The sequence below is a fragment of the Hemitrygon akajei genome, chromosome 24, assembly GCF_048418815.1.
Source record: "Hemitrygon akajei chromosome 24, sHemAka1.3, whole genome shotgun sequence".
NCBI classification, from domain to species: domain Eukaryota; kingdom Metazoa; phylum Chordata; class Chondrichthyes; order Myliobatiformes; family Dasyatidae; genus Hemitrygon; species Hemitrygon akajei.
The window spans coordinates 6026413-6054078 of NC_133147.1; the positions used below are offsets into that span (position 1 = coordinate 6026413).

General features: G+C 53.3%; 2 protein-coding genes across 2 annotated transcripts in view; one reads left to right on the top strand and one right to left on the bottom strand.

Moving 5' to 3' along the window:
* Nucleotides 1-1473: 1473 nt before the first annotated feature.
* On the bottom strand, nt 1474-22105 carry ribc1 (RIB43A domain with coiled-coils 1). The gene is made up of 7 exons (XM_073028260.1): nt 21783-22105; nt 18811-18892; nt 10784-11128; nt 6771-6889; nt 5197-5424; nt 3292-3458; nt 1474-1640 (listed from the first exon to the last, which is right to left on the bottom strand). Exons 1-7 carry the CDS (start codon nt 21897-21899, stop codon nt 1559-1561), a joined length of 1140 nt encoding a protein of 379 aa, XP_072884361.1. The 5' UTR covers nt 21900-22105; the 3' UTR covers nt 1474-1558.
* Nucleotides 22106-22577: 472 nt separating this feature from the next.
* Nucleotides 22578-27666, top strand: part of LOC140715829 (structural maintenance of chromosomes protein 1A) — a 54955-nt gene continuing 49866 nt past the window's right edge. Inside the window, exons 1-3 of the mRNA XM_073028261.1 lie at nt 22578-22755; nt 24242-24430; nt 26636-26748. Of these exons, the coding sequence (XP_072884362.1) occupies nt 22647-22755; nt 24242-24430; nt 26636-26748 (411 nt within the window). The 5' untranslated portion in view covers nt 22578-22646. The remainder of the gene's footprint in view (nt 22756-24241; nt 24431-26635; nt 26749-27666) is intronic.

Genomic DNA, 27666 nt, shown 5'->3' on the forward strand with positions numbered 1-27666 from the left:
CATATACAAAACTGAGGGGTGAAGTCGTGTTTATACCTGCCTCTGCCATCACCCCAGCAGCAAGTTCCATGCACCCATAAACAAAACCTACTTCTGACATTCCCACCCCCCCATACTTGCCTCCAATCACCTTAGAGTTATGCCCCCTCTTATTAACCATTTCAGCCCTGGGAAAAAGTCTCTGGCTATCCACTCGATCTATGCCTCTTATCAACTTGTACACCTCTATCAACTCATCCTCCTTCACTCCAAAAGCCCTATCTCGCTCAACTACTCCTCCTAGGACAAGCTCTCTAATCCAGGCAGCATCCTCTGCACCCTCTCCAAAGCTTCCATGTCCCTTCCCATTTGACCCTCACAAAAGTGTGTCTCCCCCCCATCAGTCTTCTTCCTCAGCCTCCAGTACCTCCCATTCTGCCTTGCCACCTCAGAACATAGAACAGTACAGGCCCACGATGTGCCAACCTTTTAACCTGCTCCAAGACCAGTCTAACCCCTCCTACATGAGGGCCTCTGTCGATCAGAGTTGACTGTGGATGTTGTGTCCTAGCTGTCCAGATACGCAGGTACGCAGGCCTGGGCAGTACAATGTGGAGAGTTAGCTGCTGCCCTTGATGAACCCAAAGGAACGACAGAGACCAATACAGTTTGGTACCAGCAGCGTCGCAGGGGTCACTAGTCAGCGTTGAACTCAATGCCAGGACTCCAGCTCCGGATTTTCCCCCTCGCGGTTCACTCCCGAAGCCTTCCCCACGAGCAGTACAGCCGCGAGGGAGCGGAGATCAGGGTTCACCAGCCCCATCTGCCTGAAGCAATTCATTTTCAAGCACCAGTAACCTGCCTTTGCCCCCGCTCCAGTCAGTAGAAGTGGGCTTAGTGACTAAACCACATGTGAAGGTCAGGAGCTGGACTTGGTTGTCCAAGGCTGTTCGAGACACTCGCCTTTGGGAGCATTTAATAGATAGCAGGAGCTTAACGGACTACCGCCCTCGGCTATAGCAACAACCGTCCAACATAACCTCCTTTTTCTGTCGTCTAAGAGTCTCTTAAATGCCCGTAATGTATCTGCCTCTACCACCACCCCTGCAGGGCAATCCACACACCCACCACTATCTATGAAAAAAAACTACCTATGACAACCCCCTATCCTTTCTACCAAGCTCCTTAGAAAATGGGTAGAGATGGGCAAACACATGCAAGCTTCTTCCCCCTCAGAGCGGGTGAATCTAGATCTAGGGGTCATAGGTTAAGGGTGAAAGGTGAAACGAGGGTCGACTTCTTCACCCAGAGTGTGGAACGAGTCACCAGTGGAAGTGGGGGATGCGGAAGAGAATATTGGCTGAGTTTCCGGATACGGTCGAACACGAGTTTGACAGGGTTTGGATGGGCCGAACGGCCTGCTTTCTGTGCTGCAATGCTCTGCGATTCTAAAACTAGGAAGTAATAGCCTCGCTTAGACAATACAGTGCCAGAAATAAACTTTATTCAGATCAGAGTAAGATCGTTGAGAAGGTGGGTAGTGACGACAGCGAGAGCGGCTTTCTCCAACTGGGATTCACTAGCGGCTGGATGTGTTAAACTGCAGGAAGTACGCGGCGGTCGGCGGGTTTGTGTAAACCTCTTTATCCAAGTACTGTTGGCTGCAGATGAAAATCAATGTGAGTAACCGTATTGGTGAGAAAACACTTACCCACACAGGGGGCGAAGCCTGCATTACTTCACAGGTACTGAGAAGATCCTGCACTAAACCGTCCCATCACACACTCCTGGGGTCAGATAGAGAGTGAATCTCCCTCCACACCGTCCCATCACACACTCCCGGGGTCAGACACAGAGTGAAGCTCCCTCCACACCGTCCCATCACACACTCCCGGGGTCAGATAGAGAGTGAATCTCCCTCCACACCGTCCCATCACACACTCCCGGGGTCAGACACAGAGTGAAGCTCCCTCCACACCGTCCCATTACACACTCCCGGGGTCAGATACAGAGTGAAGCTCCCTCCACACCGTCCCATCACACACTCCTGGGGTCAGACACAGAGTGATGCTCCCTCCACACCGTCCCATCACACACTCCCGGGGTCAGATAGAGAGTGAATCTCCCTCCACACCGTCCCATCACACACTCCCGGGGTCAGATAGAGAGTGAAACTCCCTCCACACCGTCCCATCACACACTCCCGGGGTCAGACACAGAGTGAAACTCCCTCCGCACCGTCCCATCACACACTCCCGGGGTCAGACACAGAGTGAATCTCCCTCCACACCGTCCCATCACACACTCCCGGGGTCAGACACAGAGTGAAGCTTCCCTCCACACTGTCCCATCACACACTCCCGGGGTCAGACACAGAGTGAAGCTCCCTCCACACCGTCCCATCACACACTCCCGGGGTCAGACACAGAGTGAAGCTCCCTCCACACCGTCCCATCACACATTCCCGGGGTCAGATAGAGAGTGAATCTCCCTCCACACCGTCCCATCACACACTCCCGGGGTCAGACACAGAGTGAAGCTCCCTCCACACCGTCCCATTACACACTCCCGGGGTCAGATACAGAGTGAAGCTCCCTCCACACCGTCCCATCACACACTCCTGGGGTCAGACACAGAGTGATGCTCCCTCCACACCGTCCCATCACACACTCCCGGGGTCAGATAGAGAGTGAATCTCCCTCCACACCGTCCCATCACACACTCCCGGGGTCAGATAGAGAGTGAAACTCCCTCCACACCGTCCCATCACACACTCCCGGGGTCAGACACAGAGTGAAACTCCCTCCGCACCGTCCCATCACACACTCCCGGGGTCAGACACAGAGTGATGCTCCCTGCACACTGTCCCACCACACACTCCCGGGGTCAGACACAGAGTGAAACTCCCTCCACACCGTCCCATCACACACTCCCGGGGTCAGACACAGAGTGAAACTCCCTCCACACCGTCCCATCACACACTCCCGGGGTCAGACACAGAGTGAAACTCCCTCCACACCGTCCCATCACACACTCCCGGGGTCAGACACAGAGTGAAACTCCCTCCAGAAAGACATTATACAGATTTACATAGGAGGAGAGGGAGCTCTAGTTGAATATGCTGGAGTCAAACCTTGAGGTTTCATTCCCATAATCTCCCCCACCCCCAGAATCTGCCCCTTCACCTACACACACACACACACACACACACTCACACACCTACACACACACACACCGACACACACACACACACAGAAACACACACAGACACACACACAGAAACACACACACACACAAGTCGAGGTCACTCACTGGGCCAGCTGCTCACTGCTCAGCCGCCTGTTGTACGTGTCCATCTCCTGCCTCAGTCTTCGGGCCGCAGCCTCCTCCTCTTGCTGCCTGTACAACGCAGCCCGCGCATCCGCCATGCGCTGCCGGTCCCATTCCACCTCCAGCTGCGCCTCCTGCATCTTCAGTTTCTGTCGGGGTGAAGGGGGAATGAGACGGGATAAAGAGTGGAACCCGAGACAAGGGTCATCTCCTGGGGGGGGGGGGGGGGTCCTAGACCACCTAACGGATGTTCTTTTCCTTTCCCGTCGGAGACTGCATCCAAGACTCAGTGTCTCTCTGTCTGAGACCATCCTCCCCTCACATTCTCGAGACCACCCCCTCTACTGAGGGTCTCCGCATCTGAGAACCCCAGCCCCCCCTGGGGTCTCTGCATCCGGAACCCACTTGTCAGGGCCTATGCAACTGAGATCACCCCTCTAACTCAGCGTACCTGTCTCGAAGACCACCCTCCCTACCAGGGGTCTCGGCATCCAAGACCACCAGCTCACCTGGGGTCTCCACATCTGAAACCACTGCCCCTTCTCGGGGTTCTGCCGCTGAGAAAACCCCCCTTCTTGGGGGGTCTCTGCATCCAAGGCCAACCTCCCCTCACCGAACTGCCTTACGTAGGATCTCAGAGACCCCTGAGGTCACCCTGCAGCCAGTATCCCTCGTGTCTGAGGCACCAGCTCAGGCAGAGCGTCTGGATCCTCACCCCTCCCTCTGTCTCTGGGGTCTGAGACGGGCACCGCGGTTGGTGCGACTGCTCGGGGCCGAGGGCGTTCGGAGTTCAACTCTGGCGTCTTGGTGAGGAGTTTGTACGTCCTCCCGTGACTGTGGGTTTCCTCCAGTGCTCTGATTTCCTCCCACAGTCCAAAGACGCACCAGTAGGTTAATTAGTCATTGACAATCGTCCTGTGACCAGGCTGCGACTCACTGGGCAGAAAAGGCCTGTTCCCCACACCCGTCAGCCATCTCAGGGCAGGAATAGCCTTCTCCTTTTCCTAGTATCAGGCTCAAGGGGGTGAATGGCCTCCCAATGTGGCTAGTATTGAACTCGTATGGCTTCCCTGTTGCCAGAAACAGGTTTGGGCCGATTGGCCTCCCATTCCTAGAATCAGGGTTGAGTGGCCGTGACCACTTGTTGCTAGTATGGGGTCTTGAGGGCCTGAGTGGCATTTTGGGGCTAGTAATGGGTACAAGGAGCTGAGTGGCTTGCTAGTACAGGGCTTGAGGTGTTTGGGGTGCCCAGGGAGGGGCAACACCACTGGTGAAGGGCTTGTCGTGTCCATTCCGGGGCAGCTGTCACCTGGGGCTCCCCATAGCTGACTACACATGACAGCGGCCACACCCCGGTACGACAGGTGAGGGTAGCCGACAGCCTCATACCCCAGTGAGATAGGGACATGCCTATCCCAGCGTGTGAAGTCCACTCCGGCAGACTGGGGGGGGGGGGGGGGAACGAGATCTACAACGTGATCCAACGGCCAGGAAGGCGGTTCTGCAACGCGCCGTGGAGAGCGAAGGGTCTGATGAAGGACAGGAGCTGTCACGGTCACCCACTGCAAGCCAGGAAGAGCCCAGATTGTGTTTGAACCACTGGGCCGGGACTTCTGAGGTTGAGAGAGTGGAACTGCCCCAGTGAAACAGCTTTTCCTCTTTAAAAACTCTCCGACACAGGTTTCCTGTCATCGTCCAACATGGTGGACAACCAACATGGAGCTTGAGGGACCAGATGGCCTCGCATTTCCAGTATCAATTGACCTGCTGTTGCTAGTAAGGGGCTTGAGGGAGCAAATAGCCCCTGCTGTTGGTCTGCGGATGTGAAGGGGGAGTATGCCCTGCGGTGGCTAGTACCAGGCACGATGGGCTGAGTGGCCTCCTTACCTTCCCCTCCTCAACTTGAAGCCGCTGCTGCCTCCGTATCTCCTCCAGCTGCTGGGCGCTCATGCCCTTCCAGCGGTCGGTGACCACCCGGTGGGGTCCGAAGGCACTGAGTGCCACCTCGGGGTTCTCTGTCAGGATGTCGCCGTACACGTGGGCGCCCACGTCCGCCAGCTTCTCCTCCTCCTCCTTCCGCCGCTCCACCTCACTCGCCTCCGCCTGCTCGGCCGCCTGCCCCGACAGCCAGAAGTAGAGGGTTCAGGGCTGGGGGGGTATCCTCGCTACCACCACCCACCCCAACCCCAAAACCGCTACCTCCCCACACAGTTAACCCCATCGTAATTGTCCTGGAAACATTCAGCAGCTCAGTCAGTACCTGTGGAGAGAGGGGGGAGAAAAAGCTCAAATGTTGCCCCCTCCCCTCTCCTCAGATGCCGACTGGCCTGCTGAGCGTTTCCAAAGCTCTCCGATTTTGCCTCGGGTTTCCAGCGGCTGCACCCTTCTCCCTCCTGGTCTCCACATTTCCCTGCCCCATATGCGTTCGGAAAGGTAGGTGAGGGAGATTGGTCAAAGGTGAGCAAAGAGCTTAGGCAGCCACCTTGGTTGGCATGGATGAGTTGGGCCAAACGGCCTCTCTCCTTGCTGCTTGACTCTGTCTCAAACGGGTGACCCCCCCCCATTATTATTTTTAAACTGTGACCGCTAGTAGATTCTCCCGCGAGAGGAGATGTCCACTTCACACCCACCCTGCCTGGAGCCTTTAGGGTCTTAGAGAATTATATCCCCGGATCTTCTCCCTCCAAAGGACAAATGTTGTTCACAACGCAGCCCGCCTGTTCCCGTCAAGGTGGAAGGGGCAGTGAGGAGGGAGTGCTGTGGGAGGGGAGGGGGGAATGTTGCACTGAGGGAGGGGCAGCGATGAGGGAGTGCCACGCTGAGAGAGAGGCGGTGAGATGGGAGGGGAGGGAGGGTAGAGTGCTGCACCATGGGAGGGTGGCGAGTGGGGGGACACTCTGCTGAGGGAAGGGGCAGTGGGGAGGGAGTGCTGTGGGAGGGGAGGGGGGAATGTTGCACTGAGGGAGGGGCAGTGATGAGGGAGTGCCACGCTGAGAGAGAGGCGGTGAGATGGGAGGGTAGAGTGCTGCACCATGGGAGGGTGGCGAGTGGGGGGACACTCTGCTGAGGGAAGGGGCAGTGGGGAGGGAGTGCTGTGGGAGGGGAGGGGGGAATGTTGCACTGAGGGAGGGGCAGCGATGAGGGAGTGCCACGCTGAGAGAGAGGCGGTGAGATGGGAGGGGTGGTGAGATGGGAGGGTAGAGTGCTGCACCATGGGAGGGTGGCGAGTGGGGGGACACTCTGCTGAGGGAAGGGGCAGTGGGGAGGGAGTGCTGTGGGAGGGGAAGGGGGAATGTTGCACTGCAGGGAGGGTTAGTGAGGAGGGAGCACAGATCCCCTTTAGGAAGACCTCTGTTGGATCAGCTGGGTTTTCCCGAACGGCACCAATCTCTGCCCGCTTGCCCCCCCCCCCCCGTTTCCACACCCCCACCCCGCTCCAATTGTCCCAGCATGCCCCCTACCAGTGCCATATTGTAATTGAGAACGGCCGTATTGAGGGCCCGCCGACAGTCCTCTTCCATCTTGGAGAGTTGTACCGCTCTCTGGTCCAGCTCCACCTGCTTCTTGTGGAAGAGCTCGTCTGTTGTGGGGAGAGGTGGTGAGCCAGGCATGGTGGTGACAGGAATATCGGGGTGGGGGGTGGAAGTACAGAAGCCCAAAGTCCCACAACACCGGGTTCAGGGTCAGAACACAGGACAGAGATAGGTGAGCTCTGCCATTCCATCATGGCTGATGAAATTTTCCTGCCTCCTCCCTGTGACCGTTGATGTCCCCACTAATCAAGAACCTCCACTTCAAATCTACCCAATGACTTGGCCTCTACAGCTGACGGTGGCAATGAATTCCACAGATTCACCACCCTCTGGCTGGAGAAATTCCTCCTCATCTCTGTTCTAAGCGGATGGTGTTGTGCAGCAACTGTGGGAGGTGCTATTGCGAGTGTCGTGACTGGTTGTGTCGTGGTCTGGTAGGGCAGTTCAAACTCACACAAACGCAAGAAGCTGCTGAGACTCTGCCCAATACATCAGGGGCACAGCCCTCCCCACCACAGGTCGTATCTACAAGAGGCCATCATCAATGATCCCCACTGTCTGGGCCAGGCCGTCTGCTCGCAGCTCCCATCAGGGCAGGAGGTACAGAAGCCTGAAGACCCACACCACCAGGTTCAGGAACAGCCGCTTCCCTTCAGATATTCGGCTGGTGAACCAACAGGCACAGCCCTAGTCACAACCTCACTCCAGCAACGCTTAGCACTTGGCACGATGATTGAATAACTTTTGTTCTTTAGTGTACAATCTGTTTATTTAGTGTGAATGCTATGTCTCTTGATGCTACAGTCTGTGGCTTCCTAATTAGCTACAGTGCCTATAAGAAGTAATAACCCCCCCCCCCTTGGAAGTTTTCATATTTTATTGTTTTACAACATTGAATCACAGTGGATTTCATTTGGCTTTTTTGACACGGATCAGAAAAGACTCTTTCGTGTCAAAGTGAAAATAAATTTCTGAAAATTGTTCTAAATTTATTACAATTATTAATCACAAAATAATTGATAATGTAATTACTCACCCCCTCTGAGTCAGTATTTAGTAGATGCACATTTGACAGCAATTTCAGCCTTGAGTCTGTGTGGATAGGTCTCTATCAGCTTTGCACATCTGGACACTGCAATTTTCTCCCATTCTTCTTCACAAAACTGCTCAAGCTCTGTCAGATTGCTTGGGGATTGAGAGCGAACAGACCTTTTCCAGTCCAGCCACAAATTCTCAATTGGATTGAGGTCTGAACTCTGGCTTGGCCACTCCAGGACATTAACTTTGTTGTTTTTAAGCCATTCCTGTGTGGCTTTGGCTTTATGCTTAGGGTCATTGTTTTGTTGGAAGAGAAATATTCTCCCAAGTCGCAGTTCTCTTGCAGACTGCATCAGGTTTTCCTCCAGGATTTCCCTGTATTTTGCTGCATTCATTTTACCCTCTACCTTCACGAGTCTTCCAGAGTCTGCTGCAGTGAAGCATCCCCACAGCATGATGCAGCCACCACCGTGCTTCACGGTAGGGATGGTGTGTTTTTGATGATGTGCATGTTTGGCTTGGCATAGCATTTAGTCTGATGGCCAAAAAGCTCAATTTTGGTTTCATCAGACCATAGAACCTTCCTCCAGCTGACTTCAGAGTCTCCCACATGCCCTCTGACAAACTCTGAGATTTCATGTGAATTTTTTTCCAACAGTGGCTTTCTCTTTGCCACTCTCCCATAAAGCCGTGACTGGTGAAGCACCTGGGTAACAGTTGTTGTGTCTGAAGTCTCTCCCATCTCAGCCACTGAAGCTCATAACTCCTCCAGAGCTGTCATAGTTCTCTTGGTGGCCTCCCTCACTAGTCCCCTTCTTGCACAGTCACTCAGTTTTTGAGGACGGCCTGCTCTAGGCAGATTTATTGACTTAACTGTACTCCAACAGATATTCAGTGACTTGGAAATATTCTTGTATCCATCTCCTGAATTAAGCTTTTCAATAACCTTTTCACGGGGTTGCTTGGAGTGTTCTTTTGTCTTCATGGTGTAGTTTTTGCCAGGATACTGACTCACCAGCAGTTGGACCTTCCAAATACAGGTGTATTTTACTACAGTCAATTGAAACACCGTGACTGCACAATGATCTCTAGTTAACTAGTTAACTTCTAGTTCCAACTGGCTGCAACAGGGATGATTTGATGTGTCATATTAAAAGGTGAATCAATTATTTTGTGTTTTATATTTGCAATTAATTTAGATCATTTTGTGGAGGTCTGTTTTCACTTTGACACAGAGGAATCTTTTTCTACTAATCAGTGTCAATAAAGCCAAATTAGATGCACTGTGATTCAATGATGTAAAACAATAAAACATGATAACTTCCAAGGGGGGAGTGTGTGGTGAATACTTTCTATGGGCACCGAACCTCCTGTAAAGTGGCCACTGATTATACGTCCCTGGTCTTCGGCAGCTGTAGCCCATCCACTTCAAGGTATTATGTTGTTGTGCGTTCAGAGATGCTCTTCTGCACACCACTGTTGTAATGCGTGGTATTTAAGTTCCTGTCTCCATTCTCCTCTGACCTCTCTCCTTAACAAGGCGTTCTCACCCACTAAACTGCCGCTCACTGAATGTTTTTTTAAAATTTTCAAACCATTCACTGTAAACTCTGGAGACATGAAAATCCCAGAAAATCAGCAATTTCGCAGATACTCAAACCACCCCATCTGGCACCAACAAACATTCCACGGTCAAAGTCACTTAGGTCACTTGTCTTCCCCATTCTGAAGTTTGGTCTGAACAACAACCTCTTGCATGCTTTTATGTATTGAGTTGTGGCCTCATGATTAGATGAACGAGCAGGTGTATGGGTGTACCCAATAAAGTGGACACTGCTTATATGCAAGGAGGTCTGTTAATGCATACAAAGACATGTACATGACAACAAACTGGCCTTTGGTGGGGGAGTGGGGAGGTGGGGAGTGGGGGAGTGGGGAGGTGGGGGAGTGGGAAGGTGGGGAGGTGGGGGAGTGGGGGAGTGGGGAGTGGGAAGGTGGGGGATGTGGGGGAGTGGGAAGGTGGGGGAGGTGGGGGAGTGGGGAGGTGAGGGAGGTGGGGGAGTGTAAGTGCAGAGGGCACTGCCTCAGATTAGGACATCCCTTTAGGACGGAGATGAGGAGGAATTTCTTCAGCCAGAGGGTGGTGAATCTGTGGAATTCATTGCCACAGATGGCTCTGAAGGTCAAGTCACTGGGTACATTTCAAGAGATTGATAGGTTCTCGGTTAGTCAGGACATCAATGGTTATGGGGAGAAGGCAGGAGAATGGTGTTGAGAGGGATGATGAAATAGCAGAGTAGACTTGCTGGGCAATTCTGCTCCTATGTTTAATGGTCTTACGGACTCAGAAAGATCCATCAAGGGCACCTTCAAATGGAGGTGCCCCAAAAAGGAGGCATCCATCTTGCAGGACGCCATCACCCTCTGCTCATCAGGGAGGAGGTACAGGAGCCTGAAGGCACACACTCAGTAATTCAAGAACAGCTTCGTCCCCTCTGCCATCCAATTTCTGAATGGACATTAAACCCATGAACTCTACCCCACAATTCCCTTCTTTTACACTATTTATTTATTTACTAATTTTAGTCATTTTATGCCTTTACCGCTGCTTCTATGTGGCAAATTTTACATCTTGGTCAGCCATAATAGACTTGACTCTGACTCACGTGAACATAAGGGAGGGAGGTGGTGGAGAGGGTCAAATTTGGCGAGGGTGAGGCCAGGGGATTTGGATTTGTGGGGGTAGAGAGGGGAGAGGGTGGAACTGAGCAGAGAGGAGAGAAGGCAGGTGAGGGACAGGGAACATGGGGCAGAGGGAGAGGGTGTGTGAGAGGGGAGAAAGAACATGGGGCAGAGGGAGAGGGTGTGTGAGCGGAGGCAGGGTGGGTGGGGAGAGATCGCACCTGCATACTTCTGGTCCCTCTCCGCCCGTTCCTTCTCTCGCCTCTGTGCCGTCAACCACTTCTCAGCCTGCTGCTGCTGGTATTTCTGCCGGCTCTTCTCGTTGTGGTCCTCGCCGGCAAATTTCTGCAACCCCGAGAGTCCGCAGCGGGGGTCATCCTGACTGACCCTCGCCGGCCGGTCCTTCTTCAGCCCGTCAGGGTCATAGAGGTCGAAGTCGCGACGGTCCTCCAGCCGCTGGTAGTGGGTGCGGTAGGTGACCAGCTGCTCATTCAGCTGGCGCACCCGGTCCAGCTCTTGGGCCTCCAGTAGCTGAGCCGTCACATCCTGACGGAGACGCTCGGCATCTGCAGAGAGAGGGGATGGTCAGAGAGAGAGTGAGGCTCACTCCACACTGTCCCACCAGACACAGAGTGAAGCTACCTCCTCACCATTCCCTCACACACTCCCGGGGTCAGACACAGAGTGAAACTCCCTCACACACTCCCGGGGTCAGACACAGAGTGAAGCTCCCTCCTCACCGTCCCATCACACACTCCCAGGGTCAGACACAGAGTGAAACTCCCTCCACACCGTCCCATCACACACTCCCGGGGTCAGACACAGAGTGAAACTCCCTCACATACTCCCGGGGTCAGACACGGAGTGAAGCTCCCTCCACACCGTCCCATCACACACTCCCAGGGTCAGTCACAGAGTGAAGCTCCCTCCACACCGTCCCATCACACACTCCCGGGGTCAGACACAGAGTGAAACTCCCTCACACACTCCCAGGGTCAGACACAGAGTGAAGCTCCCTCCACACCGTCCCATCACACACTCCCAGGGTCAGTCACAGAGTGAAACTCCCTCCACACCGTCCCATCACACACTCCCGGGGTCAGACACAGAGTGAAACTCCCTCACACACTCCCAGGGTCAGACACAGAGTGCAGCTCCCTCCACACCGTCCCGTCACACACTCCCGGGGTCAGACACAGAGTGAAACTCTCTCCAAACCGTCCCATCACACACTCCCGGGGTCAGACACAGAGTGAAACTCCCTCTACACCGTCCCATCACACACTCCCGGGGTCAGACACAGAGTGAATCTCCCTCCACACTATCCCATCACACACTCCCGGGGTCAGACACAGAGTGAATCTCCCTCCACACTATCCCATCACACACTCCCGGGGGTCAGACACAGAGTGAAACTCCCTCACACACTCCCGGGGTCAGACACAGAGTGAAACTCCCTCCACACCGTCCCATCACACACTCCCGGGGTCAGACACAGAGTGAAGCTCCCTGCACACCATCCCATCACACACTCCCGGGGTCAGACACAGAGTGAAACTCCCTCACATACTCCCGGGGTCAGACACGGAGTGAAGCTCCCTCCACACCGTCCCATCACACACTCCCAGGGTCAGTCACAGAGTGAAATTCCCTCCACACCGTCCCATCACACACTCCCGGGGTCAGACACAGAGTGAAGCTCCCTCCACACCGTCCCGTCACACACTCCCGGGGTCAGACACAGAGTGAAACTCCCTCCAAACCGTCCCATCACACACTCCCGGGGTCAGACACAGAGTGAAGCTCCCTCCACACCGTCCCATCACACACTCCCGGGGTCAGACACAGAGTGAAACTCCCTCCACACCGTCCCATCACACACTCCCGGGGTCAGACACAGAGTGAATCTCCCTCCACACTATCCCATCACACACTCCCGGGGTCAGACCCAGAGTGAAGCTCCCTCCACACCGTCCCATCGCACACTCCCGGGGTCAGACACAGAGTGAAACTCCCTCACACACTCCCAGGGTCAGACACGGAGTGAAGCTCCCTCCACACCGTCCTGTCACACACTCCCGGGGTCAGACACAGAGTGAAACTCCCTCCACACCGTCCCGTCACACACTCCCGGGGTCAGACACAGAGTGAAGCTCCCTCCACACCGTCCCGTCACACACTCCCGGGGTCAGACACAGAGTGAAACTCCCTCCACACCGTCCCGTCACACACTCCCGGGGTCAGACACAGAGTGAAACTCCCTCCACACCGTCCCGTCACATACTCCCGGGGTCAGACACAGAGTGAATCTCCCTCCACACTATCCCATCATACACTCCCAGGGTCAGACACAGAGTGAATCTCCCTCCACACTATTCCAACACACACTCCCGGGGGTCAGATACAGAGTGAAGCTCCCTCCACACCGTCCCATCACACACTCCCGGGGTCAGACACAGAGTGAAGCTCCCTCCACACCGTCCCATCACACACTCCCGGGGTCAGACACAGAGTGTAGCTCCCTCCACACCGTCCCATCACACACTCCCGGGGTCAGACACAGAGTGAAGCTCCCTCCACACCGTCCCGTCACACACTCCCGGGGTCAGATACAGAGTGAAGCTCCCTCCACACCGTCCCATCACACACTCCCGGAGATGCACACAGAATGGAGCTCTCCCTACATCATCCTATCTCTTTGATGAGGGGAGGCCAGAGAGCCTGCTTTAGGTTTCTTTGGAACAGAGGAGGCTGAATTTGGAACGAGTCTGAGGTACACAAAAATAATGTTCATTATCTGGTTAATAAGCATCACAGAACAGTACTGCACAGTAGAGACCCTTCGGCCCACAATGGTGTGCCGACCCTTAAACCTGCTACAAGATCAATTGAACACTTCTCTCCCATGTAACCCTCCATCTTTCTATCATCCATGTGCCTATCTATGGGTTTCTTGGATGCCCCTAATGTATCTGCCTCTTCCAGCACCCCAGGCAGGATGTTCCACACACTCTGTGTGTAAAAACCCTACCTCTGACAACACCCTGTAATTTCCTCCGATCACCTTTAAATTATGGGGGAGGGGCTAGAGAGAGCAACCCAGGGACCGATGAATGCCCAAGCCATGTCCACCAATCACGTTGAAGCTATGCCCCTTGTTCTAGCCGTTTCTGTCCTGGGGGAGTGTGTCTGGCTGCCCACTCTGTCAATGCCTCTTATCATCTTTACAAGTCAACTCTCATCCTCTGCTCCAAAGAGAAAAGCCCCAGCTCACACAACCTTTCCTCATACGACATGCTCTCTAATCCAGGCAGCGTCCTGGTACATCTCCTCTGCCCTCTCTCTTGAGCTTCCTCATCCTTCCTACAATGAGGCAACCAGAACGGAACACAACACTCCAAGTGTGATCTGACCAGGGTTTTATGGAGCTGCAACATTACCTCGCAGCTCCTGGACTCAAGTCTCCTGACCAACAAAGCCCAACACACCATACACCTTTTAACATGTTGTGGCCTCTTTGAGGGATCTGTGGACGTGGACCCCAAGGTCCTGATGTTCCACACCTCTGATAATCCTACCATTAACCCTCTCGTAAGTCCGTGGTGAAGAGGAGGGTCACTAAACAAATCTGGCACATCCTCTCCATGACCGACAGAATAAGCAGCGAAGCCCCTTTGGAACAGACTCACTCAGCTCCGGTGTCATAAAGATCATCACAGAAAATCTTCCCTACCAAAGGCAAACAGCAAATACAACAGTTCATCTCTGTGTGACAGAACACACATCATAGTAAATAGTCTCTGTTTTATTGTTTTGTACATTATTATTGCACATTGGTGAGTTATTATTGTGTATTATTACTCTGTACTTTATTATTAGTTCAGTCTGCACACTGTGTTTTTAAATGTTGCTGCTGTAACAAAATAATTTCCCACTTGGGATCAGTAAAGTATTGATAACTATTATTATTGTTACGAGAAAGTCTGTAGATGCAGGAGGTGCATCCACAAAATGCTGGAGGAACTCAGCAAGTCAGGCAGCGACTATGGGAATGAATTTTGGGCCCTTTACCGGGGCTGAGAAGGGAAGGGGGGAGACGCTGGAATAACGAGGTGGGGGAAGGGGGGAGACGCTGGAATAACAAGGTGGGGGAAGGGGGGAGACGCTGGAATAGCAAGGTGGGGGAAGGGGGGAGACGCTGGAATAGCAAGGTGGGGGAAGGGGGGAGACGCTGGAATAACGAGGTGGGGGAAGGGGGAGACGCTGGAATAACAAGGTGGGGGAAGGGGGGAGACGCTGGAATAACGAGGTGGGGGAAGGGGGGAGACGCTGGAATAACAAGGTGGGGGAAGGGGGGAGACGCTGGAATAACGAGGTGGGGGAAGGGGGGAGACGCTGGAATAGCAAGGTGGGGGAAGGGGGGAGACGCTGGAATAACAAGGTGGGGGAAGGGGGGAGACGCTGGAATAACAAGGTGGGGGAAGGGGGGAGACGCTGGAATAGCAAGGTGGGGGAAGGGGGGAGACGCTGGAATAGCAAGGTGGGGGAAGGGGGGAGACGCTGGAATAGCAAGGTGGGGGAAGGGGGGAGACGCTGGAATAACGAGGTGGGGGAAGGGGGAGACGCTGGAATAACAAGGTGGGGGAAGGGGGGAGACGCTGGAATAACGAGGTGGGGGAAGGGGGGAGACGCTGGAATAACAAGGTGGGGGAAGGGGGGAGACGCTGGAATAACGAGGTGGGGGAAGGGGGGAGACGCTGGAATAACAAGGTGGGGGAAGGGGGGGAGGACAGCTGGAATAACAAGGTGGGGGAAGGGGGGAGACGCTGGAATAACGAGGTGGGGGAAGGGGGGAGACGCTGGAATAACGAGGTGGGGGGAAGGGGGGAGACGCTGGAATAACGAGGTGGGGGAAGGGGGGAGACGCTGGAATAACGAGGTGGGGGAAGGGGGGAGACGCTGGAATAACGAGGTGGGGGAAGGGGGGAGACGCTGGAATAACGAGGTGGGGGAAGGGGGGAGACGCTGGAATAACGAGGTGGGGGAAGGGGGAGACGCTGGAATAACGAGGTGGGGGAAGGGGGGAGACGCTGGAATAACGAGGTGGGGGAAGGGGGGAGACGCTGGAATAACGAGGTGGGGGAAGGGGGGAGACGCTGGAATAACGAGGTGGGGGAAGGGGGGAGACGCTGGAATAGCGAGGTGGGGGAAGGGGGGAGACGCTGGAATAACGAGGTGGGGGAAGGGGGAGACGCTGGAATAACGAGGTGGGGGAAGGGGGGAGACGCTGGAATAACGAGGTGGGGGAAGGGGGGAGACGCTGGAATAACGAGGTGGGGGAAGGGGGGAGACGCTGGAATAACGAGGTGGGGGAAGGGGGGAGACGCTGGAATAACAAGGTGGGGGAAGGGGGGAGACGTTGGAATAACGAGGTGGGGGAAGGGGGGAGACGCTGGAATAACGAGGTGGGGGAAGGGGGGAGACGCTGGAATAACGAGGTGGGGGAAGGGGGGAGACGCTGGAATAACAAGGTGGGGGAAGGGGGGAGACGCTGGAATAACGAGGTGGGGGAAGGGGGGAGATGCTGGAATAACGAGGTGGGGGAAGGGGGAGACGCTGGAATAGCGAGGTGGGGGAAGGGGGGAGACGCTGGAATAACGAGGTGGGGGAAGGGGGAGACGCTGGAATAACAAGGTGGGGGAAGGGGGGGAGGACAGCTGGAATAACAAGGTGGGGGAAGGGGGGAGACGCTGGAATTACGAGGTGGGGGAAGGGGGGAGACGCTGGAATAACAAGGTGGGGGAAGGGGGGAGACGCTGGAATAACGAGGTGGGGGAAGGGGGAGACGCTGGAATAACAAGGTGGGGGAAGGGGGGAGGACAGCTGGAATAACAAGGTGGGGGAAGGGGGGAGACGCTGGAATAACAAGGTGGGGGAAGGGGGGGAGGACAGCTGGAATAACAAGGTGGGGGAAGGGGGGAGACGCTGGAATAACGAGGTGGGGGAAGGGGGGAGACGCTGGAATAACAAGGTGGGGGAAGGGGGGAGACGCTGGAATAACAAGGTGGGGGAAGGGGGGAGACGCTGGAATAACGAGGTGGGGGAAGGGGGGAGACGCTGGAATAACAAGGTGGGGGAAGGGGGGGAGGACAGCTGGAATAACAAGGTGGGGGAAGGGGGGAGACGCTGGAATAACGAGGTGGGGGAAGGGGGGAGACGCTGGAATAACAAGGTGGGGGAAGGGGGGAGACGCTGGAATAACAAGGTGGGGGAAGGGGGGGAGGACAGCTGGAATAACAAGGTGGGGGAAGGGGGGGAGGACAGCTGGAATAACAAGGTGGGGGAAGGGGGGAGACGCTGGAATAACGAGGTGGGGGAAGGGGGGAGACGCTGGAATAACAAGGTGGGGGAAGGGGGAGACGCTGGAATAACAAGGTGGGGGAAGGGGGGAGACGCTGGAATAACAAGGTGGGGGAAGGGGGGGAGGACAGCTGGAATAACAAGGTGGGGGAAGGGGGGGGAGGACAGCTGGAATAACAAGGTGGGGGAAGGGGGGAGGACAGCTGGAATAACGAGGTGGGGGAAGGGGGGAGACGCTGGAATAACGAGGTGGGGGAAGGGGGGAGACGCTGGAATAACAAGGTGGGGGAAGGGGGGGAGGACAGCTGGAATAACAAGGTGGGGGAAGGGGGGGAGGACAGCTGGAATAACAAGGTGGGGGAAGGGGGGAGACGCTGGAATAACGAGGTGGGGGAAGGGGGGAGACGCTGGAATAACAAGGTGGGGGAAGGGGGGAGACGCTGGAATAACGAGGTGGGGGAAGGGGGGAGACGCTGGAATAACAAGGTGGGGGAAGGGGGGGAGGACAGCTGGAATAACAAGGTGGGGGAAGGGGGGGAGGACAGCTGGAATAACAAGGTGGGGGAAGGGGGGAGACGCTGGAATAACGAGGTGGGGGAAGGGGGGAGACGCTGGAATAACAAGGTGGGGGAAGGGGGGAGACGCTGGAATAACAAGGTGGGGGAAGGGGGGGAGACGCTGGAATAACGAGGTGGGGGAAGGGGGGAGACGCTGGAATAACAAGGTGGGGGAAGGGGGGGAGGACAGCTGGAATAACGAGGTGGGGGAAGGGGGGAGACGCTGGAATAACAAGGTGGGGGAAGGGGGGGAGGACAGCTGGAATAACAAGGTGGGGGAAGGGGGGGAGGACAGCTGGAATAACAAGGTGGGGGAAGGGGGGGAGGACAGCTGGAATAACGAGGTGGGGGAAGGGGGGAGACGCTGGAATAGCGAGGTGGGGGAAGGGGGGAGACGCTGGAATAACGAGGTGGGGGAAGGGGGGAGACGCTGGAATAACAAGGTGGGGGAAGGGGGGGAGGACAGCTGGAATAACGAGGTGGGGGAAGGGGGGAGACGCTGGAATAACGAGGTGGGGGAAGGGGGGAGACGCTGGAATAACGAGGTGGGGGAAGGGGGGAGACGCTGGAATAACAAGGTGGGGGAAGGGGGGGAGGACAGCTGGAATAACAAGGTGGGGGAAGGGGGGAGACGCTGGAATAACAAGGTGGGGGAAGGGGGGGAGGACAGCTGGAATAACAAGGTGGGGGAAGGGGGGGAGGACAGCTGGAATAACAAGGTGGGGGAAGGGGGGAGACGCTGGAATAACAAGGTGGGGGAAGGGGGGAGACGCTGGAATAATGAGGTGGGGGAAGGGGGGAGACGCTGGAATAACAAGGTGGGGGAAGGGGGGAGACGCTGGAATAACAAGGTGGGGGAAGGGGGGAGACGCTGGAATAACAAGGTGGGGGAAGGGGGGAGACGCTGGAATAGCAAGGTGGGGGAAGGGGGGAGACGCTGGAATAACGAGGTGGGGGAAGGGGGGAGACGCTGGAATAGCAAGGTGGGGGAAGGGGGGAGACGCTGGAATAACAAGGTGGGGGAAGGGGGGGAGGACAGCTGGAATAACAAGGTGGGGGAAGGGGGAGACGCTGGAATAACAAGGTGGGGGAAGGGGGGAGACGCTGGAATAGCAAGGTGGGGGAAGGGGGGAAACGCTGGAAGGTGATGGGTGAAGTCAGGTGGGCGGGGAAGCTAAAGGGCTGGAATGTGTACGTGCGTCAGTGCCGTCTTCTTTCAGCTGCCCGCCGGCAAGTGCTCTCCGACTCCGTGGCAGTGCCCGCGCTTGTGACAATCGGCAACAAATCTGCTCATCTCTCCCTGGTCCTCAGAGTTGGAGACCGACACTCACCAAATGCCTCATTCCGCCATTCCTCCCTCTCCTCCCGGGTCTTCTTCTCTTCCACCTGGTGGTCCAGGAACGGCCGATCAACCTGTGAAGAGAATACACTGACAAACAGGGAACGCTCCGGGGAGTGCAGTGCTGTGGGGAGGGAGCACCGCCGTGTGGGAGGGGCAGTGAGGAGGGAGCGCCACACTGTGAGGGACAGAGAGAAGGGGGTGAGGTTCAATGCCCCTGGCTGCCTTTAAAGAGTTTCTATGGTCTCCCCATGACCACGTGTGCTCACCCAGTTTTCCAAAGACATTTAGAGTCAGTACATTCTGGGCGTGGGGTGTGGCGATGCTTGCTTGCTGCCCCAGCCCAATCCTCACTGATCTGATTTGATCCAAATGCACTTCAGTGTAAGTTTCGATGTTTTGACGTATATGTAACAAATAAAGCTAATCTTTAAAATCTATCTTTTCAGATTTAGAGGGGATTTGAGGGGGAAAGGGCAGTTAGAGTGTGGGGCCACACTGCTTGAGGAAGAATTGGTGGAGGCTGGGACTCTAACAACATTGAAGAAACATCTATGCCAGTGCTTGGATCAAAGTGTTTGTGGCTTTAGGCCCGATGGAAGGGAAATGGGATTGGTGTAGCTCAAGTGTGTCGCTGTCTAGTCAGAGGCCGATCCGGGATCCACATCATTGAGGTGTTAGGGTGAATTCCCTAAATGGAGAACGCTTGTCGAACTCTGCTCCTTCCACCAAAAATGGAATTTCCCGGTAGCCGACCATTTTAATTCCCATCTTTATTCCTGATCCAGCACGTCAGTCCACGCCCAAGATGAGGCCACACTCAGGGCGGTGGAGCAACACCTTATATTCCGTCTGGGTATCCCCCAACCCGATGGCACGAACATCGACTTCTCCTTCTTTTGTTTTGCTCCTCTCTGTTTTTCTATTCCCCACTCTAACCCCTTACCTCTTCTCCTCACCTCCTCCTGGGTCCCCTCCTCCTTCCCTTCCCCCTATGGTCCACTCTCCTCTCCTATTAGATTCCTTCCTCCCCAGCCCTTTCCCTTTCCCACCCACCTGGCCTCACCTATCACCTTCCAGCTGTCCCGCTTCCACCATTTTATTCTGGCATCTCCCCCCTTCCTTCCCAGTCCTGATGAAGGGTCTCAGCCCCAAACGTTGACTGTTTATTCATCTCCATAGATGCCGCCTGACCTGCTGAGTTCCTCTAGCACTTTGTGTGGGTTAGCTCATATTCCGTCTGGGCAGCCTCCAACCTGATGGTATGAACATTGATGGCTCCTTCTGGTAATGAAAAAATTCTTTACCATTCCCTCTTTTTTAATTCCTGACTCTGGCCTCTTACCTCTTATTCTTACCCCCGCCCCCCCCCCAGTCCCCTCCTCCTTCCCTTCCCCCTATGGTCCACTCTCCTCTCCTATCAGATTCCTTCCTCTCCAGTCCAACCCACCTGCCTCCTTCCCCACCCACCAGTCCCCTCCTCCTTCCCTTCCCCCTATGGTCCACTCTCCTCTCCTATCAGATTCCTTGCTCTCCAGTCCAACCCACCTGCCTCCTTCCCCACCCCCCAGTCCCCTCCTCCTTCCCTTCCCCCTATGGTCCACTCTCCTCTCCTATCAGATTCCTTCCTCTCCAGTCCAACCCACCTGCCTCCTTCCCCACCCCCCCCACCTTTTTATCCTGATGTCATCCCCCTTCCTCCCCGGTCTCGGCCTGAAATGTCGACTGTTCTATTCATTTCCACGGACTCTGCTCGGGCTCCTCCGGCACAGTGCACGTGTGGCTCTGTGACTTCATTTAACGTGGGGAGGCCGGTGCACGGGCAGTCACCACACGGTTGTTGACAGGTCAGGGGTCAGTGTCCAGTGGCATGAAGTGACCCTTCACTGCTGCAGCCATCTTCCGCCAACACTGCCGTTGTGATGTTCTTTGTGACCACCTTTGTCAGCTGCACATTGAGATCCTTGTTGGATCACTGTCTATCTGGAACCCTCCACCTTGACCTTTACCCCATGGGTGACCCTACCAGGAGCTGACCTCTACTCTCAGGATCTCAGGAACTCTCAAGCCTCTTCACTACTATAATCCTTGGAGAAAAATTTTATATTTCAGCTCCACAACTCAGTGTCTCAGAAAGGTTGTGTCCATCGTCAAGGACCTTCACCATCCGAGACATGTCCTCTCCTCGTTACTACCATCAGGGAGGAGGTACAGGAGTCCAAAGACCCTCACTCAATGAACCAGGAACAATTTCTTCCCCTCCCTCTGCCATCAGGTTTGTGAATAGTATAGACCCAGAGGGCACAGCCTCAGAATAGAAGGATGGCTCTTTAGAACGGAGATGAGGAGGAATTTCTTTAGCCAGAGGGTGGTGAATCTGTGGAATTCATTGCCACAGATGGCTGTGGAGGCCAACTCATTGGGTATATTTAAAGTGGAGGTTGATAACTTCTTGATTAGTAAGTGTGTTAAAGGTTACAGGGAGAATGGGGATAATAAATTAGCCATGATGATTGAATGGTGGAGTAGACTCGACGGGCCAAATGGCCGAATTCTTCTCCCGTGCCTGAAGGGCAGAATCTCGTTATTTTCCCTTTGGCATTCTTATTCAATTTTGTAACAAAAGTTACGCAAAATTGTAACGCAAAGCCACAGATTTTATGACACGCAAGAGATTCTCCAGATGCTGTAATTCCTGGGGGGTGGGGGAGGGGACACGCGGAAAGGACTGCAGGAACTCGACATGTCCGCAGCATCTATGGCGAGGAAATAAACAGTCGATGTTTTGGGCCGAGAGCCTTCGTCATGACTGGAGAGGAAGCCAACACCGGAGGGGTGGGGATTGTGGAGGGGAAGGAGTTTAGTACAGGTGAGTTTCATGACGCGTGTCAGAGATGATAAATCGGATGCTGAGCTGGACGGCTGAAGGGCCTGGTTTTTGTGGCGGCCAGGGGAGAAACTCACCCCTATCGTCCTGTATCTGGCGTTGAAGATGCGACCCTGCCGCTGCTGCTCGGCGTTCCGTCGCCTCTCGATGGCCGCAGTCTGCTTTGGGTCAACGGGGATGTCCAACTTATACATCTGTCTTCTTCAGAATATGAAATTCTTAATAATTACCTTTAAATTTAACTTGCTGGTGACGGATGGAGGCAGCTCGGCCTCCTTATGCGTCGGCTATTCGCCTAAACCCATTCACTAGTATTAAACCGAGGAGTATGTAACTAACAAGGGGACGCCGTGCGTCTCCATGGCAACCAGCTCACCACACCTCGATGAGTGAAGGGGTTTTTTCCGTAACCAAACGTTTCTCATTTAAAAGTTGGGTTTGCGCCAAAACTTCTTTAAGAACCACCTCATTTGATTTTTTATTACCTATCATCAGAATGTTAATCTTTCGCACTACTGTGAAAAAACAGCTAATCCAACACAGTTCTTTAAATGCAACACCCCTCTTCTCACATGTTTAGATTGGCATTTACGTAGACCAATAATTGGTGGAAATAGAAGGAAGAACCAATAAGCGATCAATAAAGGCGGGGATAGAGTTTTGCGTAGGGATAGCGATTTGCATTTCGGAAGATGTAGTTCTTATTTGCAGGGATTTACCAATGCGCACGCGCATTTTAAAGACTGGCCTTTGCATTCTGGGAGTTGTGGTGCCAGGACGCTGTTTCAAAGATGGGAGTCACAGAGGGAACTACAACCTCCGGCCGAGAAGGAGGGGGGGGGGCTGTCGGAAGTCTCGCGAGGCTTTGAGCGGGAAGCGGGAGAGTGTTGCCCGGGACTGTTGTCGTCGACTATCGCTTCGGCCCCATCGCCGCCTTCGCTATGGGCTTCCTGCGGTTGATCGAGATTGAGAACTTTAAGTCGTACAAAGGCCGCCAGATTATCGGGCCCTTCAAAAAGTTCACGGCCATCATCGGCCCAAATGGCTCGGGTGAGACGGAAATCGAAGCTGGGGATTGAGGGGCGGCGCTAGGCCGCGGCTGGGGGGAAGACTCTCCTGGAACCCCCAACCACACACTGGCGGGAATCCTGAAACTATGTATAAATCTCAGACTCTTATATTTGAAAATATATGCATTATTTTTGAAGCAGTCAAAATAATTATTTCAATGCTATATATAACAGTTATTTCTGAACTGTCACCTTATATTTCTAAATGCTCCCCAACTCCACTTTCCGCCTAATTCCTCCTTACCCCAATCATAAAACTGGGGTGTTTTGAATCCCCCCCCCCCCATATTTTTGGGAGTTTTTTTGGATTCAATGCACCTTTTGCTAATCTCATTTTGGGCTCCATCTCTGACCCTCCACTCCTTTATTTTTCAAAGACTCCCAAATGCCCCCGTTCCCCAGCTGGGCATTTTGAACCACCTCTCCCTCACGTTCCTAGGTCAGGGATTATTTAAAATGCCACCCTTGCCAGCTGGAGGGTTCTTGTTTAGTGTTTAAAGGTTCCTGATGTTTACTGGTTGTAACGACAGTGGCGAATAACCACGGCTCCCTGGTGGCAGTGGCGCAGGTGGTAATGAGGAGCAGAGAGCCGGGGCAGGGAAATCATTAAATTTCGTGTTGCTTCCCCCCCCCCCCCCCTTCAAATGCCAAAAGACAGAAAAATTGGGCTGATTTATTATCCCTCTCCACATTACTCTCCGGCCTTCTCCCCGTAACCTGACTAATGAAGAACCTGTCACCCTCTACTTTAAGTATGCCCAATGACTTTGCTTCCATAGATGTCTGTGGCAATGAATTCCACAGACTCACAGCCTCTGGCTAAAGAAATTCCTCCTCATCTCTGTTCTAAATGGATGTCCTTCTGAGCCCTCTGGTCCCAGGCTCCCCCCGCTATGGGAAACATCTTTTCGAGGCCATTCAGTAGGTTTCAACGAGATCCCATCTTATTCTCCTAAATGCATTAAACTGTCCTCATTTATTGCCTCAAGCAACACACGCAAAATGCTGGTGGAACGCAGCAGGCCAGGCAGCATCTATAGGGAGAAGTACAGTCGACGTCTCGGGCCGAGACCCTTCGTCAAGACTTTTTTCCGTTAGTCCTGACGAAGGGTCTCGACCTGAAACGTAGACTGTGCATTTCCCTATAGATGCTGCCTGGCCTGCTGTGTTCCACCAGCATTTTGTGTGTGTTGCTTGAATTTCCAGCATCTGCAGATTTCCTCGTGTTTTCATTTATTGACTCTTTCATTCCTGGGATAATTCCTGTAAACAACCTCTGGACCCTCTCAATGTCAGCACATCTTTTCTTGCATAAGAGTTCCAAAACTGCTCAATACTTCAAGTGCGGTCCGACCAGCACCTTAACTGTAAAGCCTCAGCATTACATCCTGGCTTTTCTATGAATGCTAACGTTGCATTGGCCTTCCTCACCACTGACTCAACCTGAACGTATCCCCTCCATACAGGAAAGTCAAACCTCATGGACGCCATCAGCTTCGTGCTGGCCGAGAAGACGAGTAACCTGCGGGTGAAGACACTGAAGGACCTCATCCACGGCGCGCCAGTGGGCAAGCCGGCTGCCAATCGGGCTCTGGTCAGCATGGTGTACTCCGAAGACAACGGGGAGGACAAAGTCTTCACCAGGGTCATCGTGGGTGAGCTGCTTTGAGGAATGTTCAGTCCTCCACTAAAATACCATTCGCCTTCGGTGCCGATGATCGCGAGCCGGCCTGGCAGCGGGTGTGGTGATGGGAGCCGGCATAATTCTCTTCCGTTAGTAATGGTGGGTTAGAGGCTTTCAGGTTGGGCCGACCCTCCAGCTACCCAATGGGAGCCGGCCTGGAGCTGTGCCCAGGGCCAAGTTCAAGATTGTTTAATGTCATTTCCAGTGCAGAGTGTAAAGAAGAACAAAATAATTGTTACTCCAAATCCGATGCAGGAAAAAAAACACAGAATAGGATAAAGAACACACAACAATAAAACAAAATCACAATAAATATAAATACATAAAGTTTATATACATTGATTGTGTGTCCATAAAATGATGCTAGGCACAGGAATGTCTGTATGTAAGGTGACTGTAACAGTAAATGATAATGTGGGGGGAGTGTGGAGGGATGGGTTAGTAGGTGGAGGTGTTGATCAGCCTTACAGCTTGAGGAAAGAAACCATTTTTGAGTCTGGTTCTGGTGTGGATGATATGTGGCCTCCTCCCTGATGGCAGTCACCATTACAGAACTGTGCAGAAGTCTTGGGCATATGCTGTAAATATATCTTGGGTGCCTAAGACTTTTGGACAATACTGTGAGTAATTTTATGTATTCCACTGTATTGCTGCAAAAAAAACCGAATTTTGTAACATATGTGAGTTGTGATAAACCTGATTCTTCTGGAATGGAAGACCTCCTTCCTTAGCTTTGTGTGTTAAGAGCTGTGTCACCTTTCTTAGATAAGGGGCCCAAAACTGCCCACAATACTCTGCATGTGATCTGACTGGCACCTTGAAAAGCTGCCATGTTATTCCTCCCATTTTCCATTCCCCCAATCCTGCTGTCACCCCCTTCTGTTTCCCTCTTCTCTCTTTCCCTTTCCACTCTCACTCCATACCTCCCCTGTAAGACAGAAATAGACAGTTTTTCCCATGGAATCTGCTCCACCATTCCATCGTGGCTGATTTATTATCCCCGTTCTCCTGCCTTGCCCCGTAGTCTGCCGCACCTTACTAATCACAACCTATCCACCTCTGCCCTGTTGATTATTCTGTGATAGTGGGCAGCTGCCGGGCCATTTGCATGCTTGCTTTAGTTCGAGTTCATTGTCATTCAGTACACAGTTCAATGAAACATTGTTCCTGTTGGGCCAAGGTGTAAAACACCGTACATATCGTCACAAAGAGCACATATAGATACAATCCAGCGTATACAGTACTGTGCAAATGTCTAGGGCACCCTATTTTTTTAAAAAAGTTATTTGAGATGGTATAGTCTCCATGGAGCCATGATTGTAACATCATCAAGACTGTATGAGATTACCCTGAGAGACAATAGCAAGCGAGACAGCCAAAGTCTCCAGAAGAACAGTGGCAAGTTTTCCAAGATGCTTAGAACAACCTAGCAGCCACTTTTCTGATAAACTACACAACTGTGTACCTAAGAGAATCAATGCAGTTTTAAAGGCAAAGAGTGGTCACACCAGAATTTGATCAGATAAAGATTTTTGTTCTTCACGGCAAATTTTTTTGGTAGCTAGAAACTTTTCATTATTTTTGAAAGCGTCTTCTTCACAGATAGATTTCTTAAACATTTACCCAAGACTTTTGCGCAATACTGATCACTCATTGTGTGCCGTGTCATACTACACGGCCGATCATGCTCCTTCATGACCATGATTGCTCTTGGTAAATTTTCCTACAGAAGTGTTTGCCATTGCCTTCTTTTGGACAGTGTTTTCACAAGACAGGTGACCCCAGCCATTATCAACACTCTTCAGAGGTTGTCTGCCTGGCGTCAGTGGTTGCATAACCAGGACTTGTTATATGCACCATCCACCACCTGCTCTCATGGCTTCACGTGACCCTGATCAAGGGGCTAAGTAGGTGCTACACCTTGCCCAAGGGTGACCTGCAGGCTAGCGGAGGGAAGAAGTGCCTTACAACTCCTTTGGTAGAGATGTATCTCCACCCCGACACCCTGCACAGTACTGTACAGTCACAAAACAATATTGGCACAAGTCCCTGAGTGGAGAATCCTGAAGATTGACTTAAAGAGTGAGGTACATATTTCATTCAAGACAGTAGAAGCGCCTCGCTGCTCTGCCTCCTGCCTGCATCGCTGCAGAACTAATTGTGACTCTTCCTCCAGGTTCCTCCTCCGAGTACAAGATCAACAACAAAGTGGTGCCATTGCAGGAGTACAGCGAGCAGCTCGAGAAGCTGGGCATCCTCATCAAAGCTCGAAACTTCCTGGTCTTCCAGGTATGGTGTCTCTCCGACGCTGTAGCCCAATCACGTCCCTCCTGGTCACCTGGCTGATGTTTGCCCACCACTTCCTTCCCTCTGTGCTGGCTATCTGACAATCAGTGTGACCACGCTCACCCCACTGCTGGTTGTTTCTACCTTTCGGCAGCCCAGTCCCACCCAGAGTCAGTTTGCATCTGAGTGGTTAGCACGATCTCTTACAGCTGCAGCGGAATTCAATTCCCAGCGTTCTCTGTACCCTCTCCCCATCACTGTGTGAGTGTCCTCTGGGACCTCCGATTTCCTCCCGTATTCCTTAAGGCGTTTGGGTTGTGGGCTTGGTGTGTTGGCACTGGAAGTGTGGCACAATCCTCGCTGATTTGATTTGACACACATACATTTCACTGTATGTTTTCATATACCTGTGATTAGTAGTTGTTATGTTTTTTAAAAAATCAACAATTTTAGCGTGTACCCTGCAGGTCTCTGGTCCACGTGAAGCTCAGTTCCATTGGAGCTCAAACCACCGTCACGTCGTCTCTTGCTGAATGTAGGAGAAACGCCCTTTGGCCCTTCAAGCTTATCTTGTCCATTCTACTCCCGTATGTGAATCCTTTTTACCTGCATTAGTCGGGTAATGAAGTACCTGTCCATTGTTTTACAAATGGCGTGGACGCCTTCTCGGGCCGCGCATTCCAGAAAATTCCGGAATTGGGGCATGCCTGAATTTCCCTGGATGGGCAGAGTAGCAGTTGGCACAATGCTTTACAGCGCCAGTCAAGGATTTTGATTCCTGATGCTGTCTGTGAGGAATTTGTACATTTCCCCAAATACTACATGGATTTCCTCAGGTTTTCTTCCATGTTCCAAAGACGTACAGGTTAGGTTTAGTGTGTTGCGAGTGGGCAAAGTTGGCTGCAGAAACATGGTGTCATA

Bases quoted from the DNA above. Each gene is read 5' to 3' on its own strand.
- ribc1 (XM_073028260.1), bottom strand. From the start codon at position 21,899: ATGTATAAGTTGGACATCCCCGTTGACCCAAAGCAGACTGCGGCCATC. The intron at 6,890-10,783 runs GTGCGATCTCTC...TCCCCACAACAG, and splicing joins GAGGGACCAGAAGTATGCAG to ACGAGCTCTTCCACAAGAAG. The intron at 1,641-3,291 runs GTGAGTGACCTC...TTTCATCTGCAG, and splicing joins AGCAGTGAGCAGCTGGCCCA to CCAACAGTACTTGGATAAAG.